We start from the raw sequence: 14,148 nt of genomic DNA on the forward strand, positions 1-14,148 counted from the left end.
GTAATGGAATGTTATTCGGCAACACAAAGGAACAAAGTACTGGTACCTGCTACTTGTATGAACCTCAAAAACAAGTGAAAGAAGCCAGTCACAAAAGACCACACCAGTACAGGGAAATCTACAGAAACCAGAGTGGTGGTTACCCAGGGCGAAGGGATAAGCATGAAAAGTGACTACAGGTAGGCATGAAGTTTCCTTCTGTGGTGATGGAAGTGTTCTAAAATTAGACTGTGGCGATGGTTGTACAACTTTTGGTGAATTTACCAAAAATCATTGAATTGTACACTTAAAACGGGTAAATTTTGTGGTATGTAAAATACACCTTAATAATGCTGCCAATTTAGGAAAAAAAAAGGCTCTGGGAGGACGTCAGATCTGCTTCAAGATGAGGTGTCCGAGTTTTAAGTCTCGAATGTGGAGCACTCCCAAGTCACGACCAGGTCCAGGCTGAGACGACAGCGCAGGCGGCCGAGATGGGTGACCAGGAACCCCTGACTTCCACAGAGCGACCTACCCCCCCGACTGTGACTGCGCATCTACACGTGCCTCCCCCACAGTGAACTGTGGGCTCTTGCAGGTGGAGGCTCTCTCGGGGTGCATTCACGTGCTTATCTCCAAACCTTGCACGTGGCCTGAGACACAATCTAGCATCTAGCACCTGGTCAGCACGAGATAATGGTCATTAGGAGAATAGACCAGTGCTTTAAAGTGTAGGAGCAGGATGGTTTAGTGGATCCGAGGTACGCTTTCCAGCTCTTCTTCAGAAAGTCACCCAACCTCTTCTAAGCATTCACTGAAAAATATCACCTGCATCTTGGATTGTCACTGGGACCAAATAAGCACAAAACAGTGGCTAAGAAACTCCCAAGTTGATTTCACAGGCGCCACCATGACCTACTGCACGGTCAGCACCTGAGGCTGAACTTCTGCAAGGCCCCGAGAACGTTCTCCCGGGTGATGACGTCCTTGTCTTCCTCCTTCAGCCTCTCTTCCAGCATCCGCAGCACCTTTGTGCTCTGGGCAAGGTAGCGGCGACCTAATCATATAACCAGAGATGAACAAGGGAGAGAATTTATCTTGTGTTAAGTTCATGCTCCCAAACCACTTTCTGTGAAAACTTTGCATATAACACACGTAGAGTTTGGGTAATTTTATGTTCTAGAAAACTTATTAAAGCATATTTCAACTGCAAGTTGGTTTTACTCAATCAACTATCTAATGAATGGAAACCCACTTTTCCTGTCATCTAAACATGATTCATCACTGTGTTCTTGTGCGGAGCACTGTCTTTTATTTACCCAAAATCTTTTTTTTTTTTTTAAGATTTTTTTTGATGTGGACCATTTTTTGTTTTTAAAGTCTTTATTGAATTTGTTACTATACTGCTTCTGTTCTATGTTTTAGTTTTTTGGTCGTGAGGCATGTGGGATCTTAGCTCCCCGACCAGGGATTGAACCCACACCCCCTGCACTGGAAGGCAAAGTCTCAACCACTGGACCGCCAGGGAAGTCCCTACCCAAAATCTTGAACCCAAAAGTCAGATCACAAGGAAAAAGGGGGTGATGAATCTGTGTGTTATGAACCCCTTAGTCTTAACAACAGAGGCAGCCCAGTAGTGCTTTCTGGACACACCCATGGCCTGGAGAAGAAGTTAGGAACCATACCTGGGACCCTATCACTAGTCTGTTGTGAACTTGTATCTTGATACAGATGACATTAATTTCAGACATAAAGTTCAACCATATTATATGAATGGTCCTTGGCACATACCCTGGCTTATCATAAAATGTTTGTTAAATGGCTGGAACAACAAACAAATGAATGAAAAAACTTTTGGAGTGTCATACAGTCACAATTTAAAACTCCCATTATTCGTGTTAAAAAGAGCTCAAACAAATTAGAATTTATGGGAGGTAATGGCATTTTGTAAAATCATTTTGAGTTAAATTATGGTGGCATGTTATTTTGGGAATTTTCAAATCCTCTTGATTTAAAAGGATTAGTGTTTTGAAAGACATGGTATAGTGCTTATTGGGATCCCTTTATTTCACCAACCTTATTTGGTCTTAAGTAGAAAATGATAAAAAATGCATTACCTGCTATCTTGAGAGCAATCTAAAAAGTACTACGTTACAATACCAGAAAGTTTACAAAATAAAACCAAAGGCTAAAAAAATAAACTCCCAAACCATCAAAATTTGCTCTGACATAAGTTACAGCAATATGACAACAACTAAGTTTTTCAAAAGACCTTAGATGCATTAAACAGTAATAAACTGAGGAATCACATGCCATTGCTAAGAAACTTGGGGAAGAATGTGTTTTCACAGGGAAAGACACATCCACAAGACCTAGCTCTTCTCTTTGAAGGTATCAATGAAAAAAAAAAATGTTGCCTGCCGTATCAGTAAGCAAAGGATGTTGCAGACATCAAGCCACTTGCAGCCACTCTGGACGGTGAGCCCTGAGGGAACTCAGGATGGAGACCAACAGGCTGCCCACTGCCAAGCCCTCAGCCCCTGCAGCCACCCCCAGCGGTGCATCCTGAAGAGGTTCAGGATGGGAAAGCACAGGCTATGGCCCTAGATCGCTGAGGTGCCTGTCAAAGGAATGATTTCAGTGAGCCCAGACTCTTGCATCTTCCCGTACACAGAAAAGTGCTGAATTCCTTAACTTGAGATGTCTGGTTTTCTTTAACAGTAAGCTTTTGATGCTCTGTCTACCTCATCTTTGCTGCAAAAACTCTTTTATACCCTGGCTCCCCCCTTGCCTCTTCGGAGCAGTCCCTCTGAGCTATGTAAGATGCTGCATCCGGGCTTAAGTCTTCAGTTTTGTCCACCAAATAAAACATAATTCTCAGCTTTTCATTTTCTTCCCTCAGTCGGCAAGGAGAGCTGCCGTCTCACCTTCTGCCAGGGATGCAAAAGCGTTGATGAGCCTGGCCATGTACTGCCGTACCACCTCGCTCTTCGAGTGCAGCAGCTGCAGCACACTCCTCTGTGGGAGAAAAAAATAAAAAAATAATTAAAAAAAAATATATATCAATCAAAAGAGGAAAAGCAATGAAGTGAAAGAAAAGTGAGAGAGAAGCATATGTCTCCTCTGCAGGTCTGCTGTTCTCTTCCTCTGAGTGAACTTATTAGAGGTGATTCAGTCTTGATTTCCAACTGATTTTTTTCTGAGAGTTGGCAAAAAAATATGTTTTTCAGACTTCCAAATTTAGAAGAATTAATTATTCGAAGCACTTAGAATGGTGACTGACACCGAGTAAGCAACACCACTTGCTATTACTGTTGCTGATGTCCTTCCAGGTAGAACAAGTGATCCAACACTCGTCTAACTTCGCTCCCTCCAAAACCACCATAAAACTAAATGGATTTTTTAAGGAGACAAATCCTCAAGGACAGAGAGGACAACACCATAAACCACCATAAAACTAAATGGATTTTTTAAGGAGACAAATCTTCAAGGACAGAGAGGACAGCACAAGAAACTATAACAACACAATCTTGGAATCAGGAATGCAGGATGGTAACAAACTTAGCAGACCCGAGAACGCCAAGCGGGCAATGAGGAATCACCAGCTTACGTCACGTAACCCTCAGAAGTCTCGAGAACTGGGGGGAAATCAAGAAGAAGGAATGAAAGCTGTGGAGCAGCAGCTAGATCCCCCCGCGCTGCTCCTGCACAGCTGTCCTCCCGTTCACCTCCCATCACACATCTGGGAGTGCTCTCTTTTGAGGGCAACACAAAAGGTCTCTGGACGGAGGACAGCAGGCACAGGTGAGCAGGGCTGCCACACCAAAATGGAGCAGGGGTGGTGCCTAAAAGCAGGATAAATGCTCGACAGAGAGCCACCTCCGTCCTCTTCCCCTACCTGGCTCTCGGAACACTGCCAACCAGACTGTTACCTTCTAGGCAGATTAGAAGACACTTCCTGGAGGAGAATGACCAGCCCTGGAAACAGGGAAAGAACTAAAGTTTCTGAAATCAGAGGTTCCCAACAGATGGCCCACCAGGGTCACCCTCAGTGGAGCTCTATGCCTACAGGCCTGACCCTCACCTTCAGAACCACCAGTCAGCTTTTCAGTCCCTCCACTCTAAACATCAGGAGATAACCAAGGTCTACCAGGAACTCAAGGAAAGTTTCTAATGTGGAAAATAAGGCCAAAACAAATGGGGCAGGGGAGAGAAGCAACTTGGAGGAAATGAGACTGTGCAGGGAGAAGAAAACTAAAAATAGACAAAAATTTGTCATTAATATCCTCAGAGATATAACTGTATCCATGAAACAACAGAATGCTACAAAAAAACACAAAAAAGGGAAATGAAAAACTCTACAGGAGGGTTGGAAAATAAAGATGAGGAAATCTCCCAGAAAGTGGAACAAAATGAAAAACATGGAAAATATGAGAAAAAAGATAGAGAACCAGTTCAAGAGGCCCAACATTCAGAAAGAATGAACAGAGAAAACAAGAGAGGAAATCATCAACAAAACAACTCAAGAAAAGTTCCCAGAACTAAAGTTGTCAGATTGAAAGGGGTCACAAAGTGCCCAAAACAGTGTCAAATACACATCATGAAAGGCATCAACGGGAAATTCATTAACACTGGTGAAAAAGAAAAGATTCAACACGTTTCTAGAGAGAAAAAAACAGGTCACATACAAAGGGTCAGGAATTAGAATGGCCTGGGACTTTTCAACAGCAACACTGGAACCTAAAAGACAATGAAGCAATATCTTCAAAATTCTGAAGGATAATTATTTACAACCCAGAGTTCTATACAAAGAATAACGATATTTTCAGACATACACAGTCTTGAAAAATATACTCCCCATCCATCCTTTTTCTAGAAGCTATTAACTAAAGGCTTCACCAAGAAGACAATCCGGAATATTGGAAACAGAGATCCAATTCAGGAAAGGGCTGCAAGGAATCAACATACGTTTGGTGAAAAGAGATTTCTGGAAGGCAGCTGTGCCCCAGATGTGGAGGGCCACCAGTACAGGCTGAATGACTGACTCAAGAGAGTAACATACCAAAGGCTGTCATCCCCAAGATGCCTATTGCCACTGTACCATATTCATTTAGGTAAAATTTTTATTGAAATATAACATCCATACAGAATATTGCCCAGATCATGAGTGTACAGCTTGATGACACGTGGGTAACCGGTAGTCAAATCAAGAAACAGAACATTGGGCTTCCCTGGTGGCGCAGTGGTTGAGGGTCCGCCTGCCGATGCAGGGGACACGGGTTCGTGCCCCGGTCCGGGAAGATCCCACGTGCTGCGGAGCGGCTGGGTCCGTGAGCCATGGCCGTTGAGCCTGCGCGTCCGGAGTCTGTGCTCCGCAACGGGAGAGGCCACAGCAGTGAGAGGTCTGCGTACCGCAAAAAAAAAAAAAAAAAAAAAAAGAAAGAAACAGAACATAACCAAAGCCCCAGACGCCCTTCCGGGGTCCCTTTCCAAATCAAGGGCAATATCTCTCCTGGCTTCTTATATCGTAGGTTAGTTCTGTCCGTTTTTAAATGTTTTAATAAGTAAAGTCATGCAGTATGTATTCTTTTATGTCTGACTCTTTCATTCAGTATTATGTCTGTGAGAGTCATCCGTGTTGTATGCTGTGTGCTCCTTCCCATTGCTCTGTACATCTCATTTTACAAATACATCCCAGTTGATTTATCCATTCTACTCTTGATGGGACATTTGGGTTATAGCCAGTGTTTTGATTCTTATAAATAGTGCTGCTATGAGCATTCTTACACGTCTTTTAGTTGAACGTATGGACACATTTCTGTTGGGGTTATACTTAGGAGTGGTTTTGCTAGGACACAGACTATGCAGTTTTAGCAAATACGGCCAGAGATCCAAAGTAGTGCACCATGTAACATATTTTCAAATAGAGTGCAAACTACCTGGGTAAGGTGAGCCCAGAGTCATCCACACTTGGATACCCCTGCCCTTGTTCTGATGAAGCTCCAGCTCCCCCATTCACACCCTGCTGTGTGGATCAGCTGTGGAAAGTCTTTTCATCCCCACAGAAGTGTTCGCATGTGATCAGCTCCTGAGAACTAGAAGGAGACGAGGCAAGCTTAAAAACCCAAATTACAGAGTGGCTCACCATTCCCCTTGGCCATACATATTGCTGCTGGATAACCAGCACCTGGCCTACCTTTCAGCCCTGCCAGAGGCCCTGTGCTTCCTGGGACTCTGTCCTGACTTTGATTACCAATGTCCCCAGAGGGGACCATTAAGAGCCCAGGGAAGCTACGCCTGATTATAATCCAGCAATTTTATTCATGTCATCTTCCCCTAGGTGCCTTCCTCTAACATGGGAACAATACCCTTTCCTTGCAGAGCAAGGTCTGTGCTTGCCACTCAGCAAACCCCAAATCAAACACTATATTATTCAGGGTACACATGCAAATGAGGACACTACAAAGAAAAGCAAGGAACTGACTGAGACAAAAGTGAGGGCGTGCACACTCATGTTCAATGCAGCATTATTTACAACAGCCAAACGGTAGAGGTAACTCAAGTGTCTGTTGATCAATGGATAAACAAAACGTGGGATATATATATATCTCTCTCTATATATATATCTATATCTACATATATCCCAATTTATTTTGGTGTCATGGTGACACGGCACCCGTATTTCCCAAGGAGTTCTCCTGCTCTGCAGATTCTCTGACATCTTAAGGTAACTCCAGCTCATTCCTTATTTAAAAAAATAAATAAGCGATAGCAATTAAAAATAATGACCTGAGGAAGATATGACATCTTCAGTGGCTATAAAGATTTCGGCATTTTGACAAATATCATATATCACAAAACCTAAGACACCTTTCATGGGAGGACATATTATTTTTTTTATATATAACCAAGAAAGAAAAAAAGCACTGCAAGGTAAACTGTAACAGGCCATCGGCTATTAGATACACCCCAGTTTCGGAAATGCTAAAATGGGGGGAGAAATTACATCTTAGATTCAATGAAATATCACAGTTCAGAAAGAATCAGTATTGAATTCACTCTTTGAATTGGAGTTCGTTAAGTCATGACAGTATATTCTTCAGCTGCTTCGTGTCTTATAGGCTGGTTTCCGTGCCATTACAAATACCAACAGAAAAAAAAAGGAAAAGAAAATAAGAATTTGAGGGACTATTTTTCATACTTAACTGTTTCATGGGAACAATACGATTATGTACAAGAAGAAGAAACTCAAAACCCTTAAATGTTGTCGCCTGTGCACACAACAGATTACGCGCAACAAGCTTTCTCCGGGGCTGTTTCATCAGCGATCCTAAGAGGTATTGATACTGCACTCAGGGCACACACTGTGAAGCCTAACAGTAGGGAGATGAAGTTTTTAGAGCATTTTGGATGAAACTGAAATAATGAGATGCAGTATCTTCTCTGCATAGGGCATGTTCAAGCTGTCGATCCTCCTTCGGTAGGAGGCCAGGTGCTGAGAACCCTGGGGAAGAGGGATGAGGAGGCGGGAGGAGGACTCCTCCGAGCTGGGCCCTGGGTTAAGTTCTCCCCACACGTGACCACATGCAGCCATCCCAACAACCTCACGAGGCAGGTGATGGCCCCTTCTTGGTGGTGGAAAGCTCCCTGAGACTGAGAAATTTGCTTAAGGGTGTCTGGCCAATAGTCGGTGGGGCAGAGATTTGAAACCAGTTTATCTCCCTCTAAACCCCATACTTTACCCACTGCACCATTAGACCTATCTGGTCCAAAGCTATATACAAAGAGTGTTGAAGACACTTTTGTTATTTCAGTACGCGGGCCTCTCATTGCTGTGGCCTCTCCCGTTGCAGAGCACAGGCTCCGGACGCGCAGGCTCAGCGGCCATGGCTCACGGGTCCAGCCGCTCCACGGCACGTGGGATCTTCCCGGACCGGGGCACGAACCCGTGTCCCCTGGATCGGCAGGCAGACTCTCAACCACTGCGCCACCAGGGAAGCCCAAGACACTTTTTAAGTCAGGCCCAGATGAAAACAATTTGAATCTGCTTACCTGCCTTGCCCCTTGTAAGTCATGCTGAGTTTTCAGGACTCATGGTAAGCAGTGGGGTGAGAGAAAGAGCGGGGAATTTGAGAAAAGGAAAAATGGCAGAAAAGGGCTGCAGAGTTGAATCCAGCAGTACTAAGTTGTTTAGGACTCTGCATTAGAAATGAAAAGTGGGCCAGTGTCCAGGGTGGACAGCAGATTTCAGAAGCTAACAGAAGCCTCAGGCTGGCATACAGTCACTACGATGAAGATATGCATAGAAATGAAAGCCTCCTCCTTCTGAGATCCTTCCCAGAAATGCAGGCCCTGGCTGGGCGCTGGCCCCTCTCTCACCCACCTGGCTACGGCTGTGACAGTCCAAGAGGTCGTTGCTGATGTAGGCCTGCAGAACGGTCTCCCTCTGCTCTCCAGGGTGCGACGTGGTCAAGCGCTAGAATGAAGAAAAACAAGGGCAACAGAACCCAAGTGTCGATGTGGAGGAAACTGTTCCCGCAGCTGGCAGCACCAGTAACTATGCATTTCACCAAACAAGATGAGTAATACCCAGCCGGGTGGCCAACCAGCCAACCAGCCAGTTAACAAAAAATCACAATGTACTTCTGAATGGGCGATGCAGGAGTCAACTTACACACGTAACCTCCAGAGCAGTGAAGGATTGTATTGGACTGGACTGTAAGGGAGCAGGTAAGAGACAGCACACCGATGCCTGGAGAGGGCTTTTTGCTTTTTTTGCCGTAAGTGGCTCAAGAGTTGGTACCCGAAGGACGAGCAGACTATTGGGCAGCACGGGGGGATGTGAGCGCAGTGGGGGCTGGGGACGTGTGGTCCAGCTGAGGGGGTGTGAAAACACAGGGTGCCTTTGCGTGGTGCCCGACGGGGGGGCCGTGAATGAGCGCCAGGCGCACAGAGTAGACCCATGGGGCCGGCACAGCAGCACTGCGGATACTGTGTGTGCGTGCGCGTGTGGCACCCCTGGCACCGCCCTCCTTGCATACGGTCCTCTCTTCCCCCAGGGCCTCCCTCCTTGGCCGCAGTGGGTCCCACCTCTCCGGGACACCGGCCTCTCAGGACCTCCACCTTTGGGTTCCGGACAGTCTGCTGCTCTTCCCGCCTTCTCACCCATGGGCTTTACACGGTCACCGGGGCTGCCGCCCTTCTGGTGAGTTCGGAGGCTACTGCTGGGCTGGGGTGGAGGGGTGAGGGGCTGGAGGGGTCTCAGACAGAATTACAAGGATCTCTTTATTTTTCCTGCTTGTTCTATGACATTCATTCGGCAAAGGAACATCCTGTCTCGCCAAGAGGCTTAATAGCATGGACCGATAGCAAATGCCCGGCGGATAATCGAAGAACCAAAGGGAGGCTGGTAACTGGAGCAGCGGCAAACCTCCGGGCAGGGACAGCCGCTCGCGGTTACTCACGCCACCCCACCCACTCTAGTCAACAGAACCAGAGCAGACACACTGGCCCCAGGACTCTCCCTGCTGATCCTGGAGCGTCCTCAGAGCGCTCCTCCAGACCACATTCCCGGAAGCACTGCCAACCGTCAGAGTGCAAGTGCTTCCCAGAGAGATGGGGAAATCACTCAGAGGCATCTGGACGTCAAGATAACCTGAAATTTGGGGATCCATGAAGGGGTTTGACGCTATTTCAAGGTGAATTAGAATAGATTGTTCAGTTAAAGAGTGAACCAGGGACTTTCCTGGTGGCCCAGGGGTTAAGAATCCGCCTGCTGATGCAGGGGACACGGGTTCAAGCCCTGGTCCGGAAAGATCCCACATGTCGCAGAGCAACTAAGCCCGTGCACCACAACTACTGAGCCTGTGTGCCACAACTACTGAGCCTGCGCTCTAGAGCCGCATGCCACAACTACTGAAGCCTGCGCGCCTAGAGCCCGTGCTCTGCAGCAAGAGAAGCCACCGCAATGGGAAGCCCACGCACCACAGCGAAGGGTAGCCCCCGCTCGCCACAACTAGAGAGAGCCCAATAAATGAATAAACTGGACTCCAATAAAAATTTTTAAAAAAAGAGTGAACCAGTGTTGACTTAGGCCAGCAGTTCTCAAAATGTAGTCTGGGGAACCCTGGGGATCTAGAAGGGTTCCCCATACCACACTTGGAGAGTCCCTTCAGGGTAGTCTAGAAGGTCACAATTATTTTCATAATAATACTAAGGCATGTTTTGCCTTTTTAATGATCAACCTCTCAGAGGTCATATGAAGCGTGATAGATACTGTGACAAACTGAATGTAGAAGCAGAGATGAGACTCCAGCTGCCCCCCTTAAGCCAGACATTAAAGAAATTTATAAAAGTGGAAAACAATGTCAGTCTTCTCACTAATTTTTTTTTAGTTTGGAAAATAGTTATTTTTCATAAAAAATATGTTATGTTATGTCCTCAGTTTATTACTGTTCATCTTAAATGAATTAATAAATATATATTTTACGTTTTCTCAGCTTTAACTTCTAATACTGTGAAATTTTGGTAGATAAAATTCACATAAACAAAGCTCTTTGGGTTCCTCAGTAATTTTTGTCAAGAGGTCTGGGACCAGAAAGCTTGAGAACCACTGCCTTAACTGTGATCAGTCTGAAAACTGGCGAGAAAAGCAACCATTTACTTATTTAAACGAAGGCTTTTTTTCTTTTTTCTTTTTTTTTGGCTGTGCCGCGCGGCTTGCGGGACCTTAGTTCCCTGACCAGGGATCGAACCTGTGCCCCCTGCAGGGGAAGCGTGGAGTCCTAACCACTGGACCACCAGGGCATTCCCAGAAAAGTAACTATTTAGATTACACTCTATTTTCTTTAAAGACTTGTTAGTAAGTTTTCACCCTTGATGCCTGCTCGCGTGGCTGCGCGGGAATACCTAAATCCAGAGGTGTCTGCGGGGGTCAGTGTGAGCGGGACTCGTGCTCTAAAACACCGACGCCACCAGCTGTGAGTCTGGCTCAGGACCAGAGAAGGGCCAGATGCCAGGACGTCTCCGGGGCCTTGAAACTACATGTACCAAATCATCATGTATCAAATCATCGAGTGAAGGCAATGGCAGCTGTGACGTCAACATAGGGGTTTTGTAAAAGAGACCACAGTGATATTCAGAAGCTGCTTTTCATTTGCACTCTTGGTGTCAGCAGGAAGCATGAAGAAAGATTTTGAGAAGGTGGGTTAAAAGATACAGGCAAGGCAGCCAGCCAAGAAAACCAGCATGGTCTTTTTTTTTTTTTTTTTTTTTTCTCGGTACCTGGGCCCCTCACTGTTGTGGCCTCTCCTGTTGCAGAGCACAGGCTCCGGACGCACAGGCTCAGCGGCCATGGCTCACGGGCCCAGCCGCACCGTGGCATGTGGGATCTTCCCGGACCGGGGCACGAACCTGTGTCCCCTGCATCGGCAGGCGGACTCTCAACCACTGCACCATCAGGGAAGCCCCCTTTTTTTTTTTTAACTTCAAGAAAAAGGTACTTACCCAGCGCAGAGCCTGCAACAAAAAGGCTTTCAAGCGGTCACTCCCCAAAATCAAGTCCTTCTTCAGTTTCTCATAATCCAAGGAGGGCAGTAATGGGACATCCTTCAATTTCCTACTCAGCAACACAAGTTCAAAGAGAAAGAACAGAGCAAAAGGGAGTGTTCATCACACCTCCTGAGTATCATGACAGTCTCATCTAGAGCTGCTCTGACACACTGGACGGGCAGTGGCCCACTTGCTCTCTGTGCTCCTCGTGTTAACTCCAGGCCTCCACCAAGAGGGCTGGGTTCCAGGCCCCCCACCCCAGCTTCAACGGGCTCAGCTCTGTCTCTTCTGTTGCATGTACCAGGGTCTATATAACACTTTTCCTAAAACAAGGAGTCTCGGCCTAATGGGATTAGATACCACCACGTTCACAATAGTCCAGGACTCCACACCATGGGGATGAAGTCACCTTGGAGGCATCATAGAATCCTGAGTTCTATTTAGAATCCGGAGCAAAGTCCAAAGCCTATTAGTTTCAGCAGGCTACCCTAGGGTCCTCCCTAAAAACCTGAAGCCACTGTCCCTCTCAAGCCTGACGGACTGGCTTGGGGGGATGTGAAGGACAGAACAGGGGTCAGAAAACAACTGCGAAGAGGAGGCGCACAGCTGACCATCCAGGAGGTAGGAGGGTGTGGCCAGGAAGCAGCAGTGGGGACGTGCCAGTGAGACAGGTAGTAAGTAGGGCAATTTGCAAACCCTCCTCAGGAGGACTCCGAGTCAGACCTCAGGCGAAGGCAGGTTTCAACTAAGAGAGACCGCTGTTCAGAGATCCACACGGCGCAGATGACCCAACACCTGCATCTGGCTGGCCAGAAACAAAAGGGACCACCTCAGATGCCTTGTCACTAAAACAAGTATCTTCACATTCCGTTTTGTTGAATAGAAGAAGATTGGAGTGTATAGAAAAATGGAAAACTGAATGAGGTCTGCACTGTCTCCACGTTAATTTCCTCGTTTTGCTGTTGTACTACAGTCAGATAAGATGTCATCACCTTATCTGAGACACTGAGGGACTCAGCTTCCTATGAAGCTATAATCATTTCAAAATAAAAAAACTAAGAACAAAACAAAATATGATTCTTCTAATACTGTGCAGAGAATATTAATATTAAATGAGAATTCATGAAGAATTGAGTGCAAAGACTAAAGCTGTAGGGTTTCATTTGTTTTTAAGGGTGGAGGAAAAACTGAGCTAATACCTCTGGGAGGTAGGATTTGGGGCTCTCTAAATTTTCTTCTTCATGTTTCTATAGACTCAAATTTTCTATAATGAGCATGTATTACTTACATTATAGGAAAAAAATTACATGCTAGTTTTTTTTTTTGGCCACGCCACGCAGCTTGCAGGATCTTAGCTCCCCGAGACCATGGATCGAACCCGTGCCCTCAGCAGTGAAAGCACACAGTCCTAACCACTGGACCGCCAGGGTGTTCCCTTAAGGTTAGTTTTTAAAAGAAAAAAATGAGATCCTCTTATCGGGCCTGGAAGAAAAAGCCAGAAAAGAGGGCATCGAATGGGGTCTCAGTTAACACTCCTGGGGAGGAGCGTCAGAGTCTTCTATTTAATATAGCAAATGGTAAACCTCTGTACATGGCACATTGATTATTTTGATTTTTTTTCCAGAGGCAGATACTATTGTGAGTTTAAAAATGAATACAAATACTTTAAAAAATTCCAATTATAAATAACTGGTCAGTATTCTTCAAACGTGTCAAGGCCTCGAAAGACAAAGACTGAAGAATGATTTCAAATTAAAGGAAACTAAGACATGACAAGACTAACGTGTGATCCTGGACTGAACCTCAGACCAGAGAAAGGACATAATAGAACAACGGATAGAATGTGAATAAGCCCTGCAGACTAGAGGACAGGACTTTTTCAGCATTAATTTTCTGATTTTGATAACTGCACTGGGCTTGTGTAAAATATTAACACTGGGGAATCTGGGTGAAGGGTATATGGGAATTCTTTGTTCTATTTTTGCAACTCTGAAATTATTTCAAAATGAAAGAAAGTTTTAATTTAAAATGCAAACAGGCTCTTTCTCTAGACAACAAAAGTTCCATTTGTAAAGCCAAGTTTGATAATGTTCTATAGCTGGGGAGCTTCTACTCAAAGGAGGAAAAACGGTCATATATGTTTGGGCCATATTTACTTGCCAATAATGGCAATATTACTAAGTTGCTCGGCTATCCCCCATTTCTGTGGTCCAGCCACTCTCCCACAGTCCATGAGGAAACTGAGGTACAGACAGGTTATAAAAGTGGTCCAAGGTCACAGAGCCGGTGGCAGAGGGGGGTTTGAACCCTGGCAGTCCGTGCTCATAAGCACTGCATCCTACAGCCACCATCTTGGTGAAGTGAACAGAGTGCAGGGTTAATGTCAGACTCGGGCAAGACCGAGGGAAGGAGGAATGTTGTATCGACCGCAGGTGTCTTGGTAATATCATAGCACCCTCCAATCCCCACCACCACCCAAGGCTGGCTCAGAGGGTCACGAGAACCCACCCTAGTCCTCGTGTCCATGCCAAAGGTTCTCAACTTCCCTGCTAGTGCAACACATATGCCTGGTGAAGCCCCCGTGCCTCAGATACCCCCAGGGGGACAGCCTAACTGACT

General features: G+C 45.8%; 1 protein-coding gene across 13 annotated transcripts in view; it reads right to left on the bottom strand.

Annotated features, from left to right (window-relative positions):
- ARMC9 (armadillo repeat containing 9) overlaps positions 1-14,148 on the bottom strand; it is a 137,286-nt gene that overhangs the window by 79,233 nt on the left and 43,905 nt on the right. For all 13 annotated transcript variants that reach the window (XR_009541021.1, XR_009541019.1, XR_009541020.1 and 10 more), the window contains 4 exons: positions 11,485-11,596; positions 8,363-8,455; positions 2,907-2,997; positions 913-1,036 (listed from right to left, as the gene is read on the bottom strand). Coding sequence is in view for 9 of the 13 variants with exons in the window: in XM_060151869.1 (XP_060007852.1) it covers positions 913-1,036; positions 2,907-2,997; positions 8,363-8,455; positions 11,485-11,596 (420 nt within the window). In the remaining 4 variants the exon portion in view is untranslated. The remainder of the gene's footprint in view (positions 1-912; positions 1,037-2,906; positions 2,998-8,362; positions 8,456-11,484; positions 11,597-14,148) is intronic.

This window comes from Lagenorhynchus albirostris, chromosome 6, assembly GCF_949774975.1.
Source record: "Lagenorhynchus albirostris chromosome 6, mLagAlb1.1, whole genome shotgun sequence".
Taxonomy (NCBI): Eukaryota; Metazoa; Chordata; class Mammalia; order Artiodactyla; family Delphinidae; genus Lagenorhynchus; species Lagenorhynchus albirostris.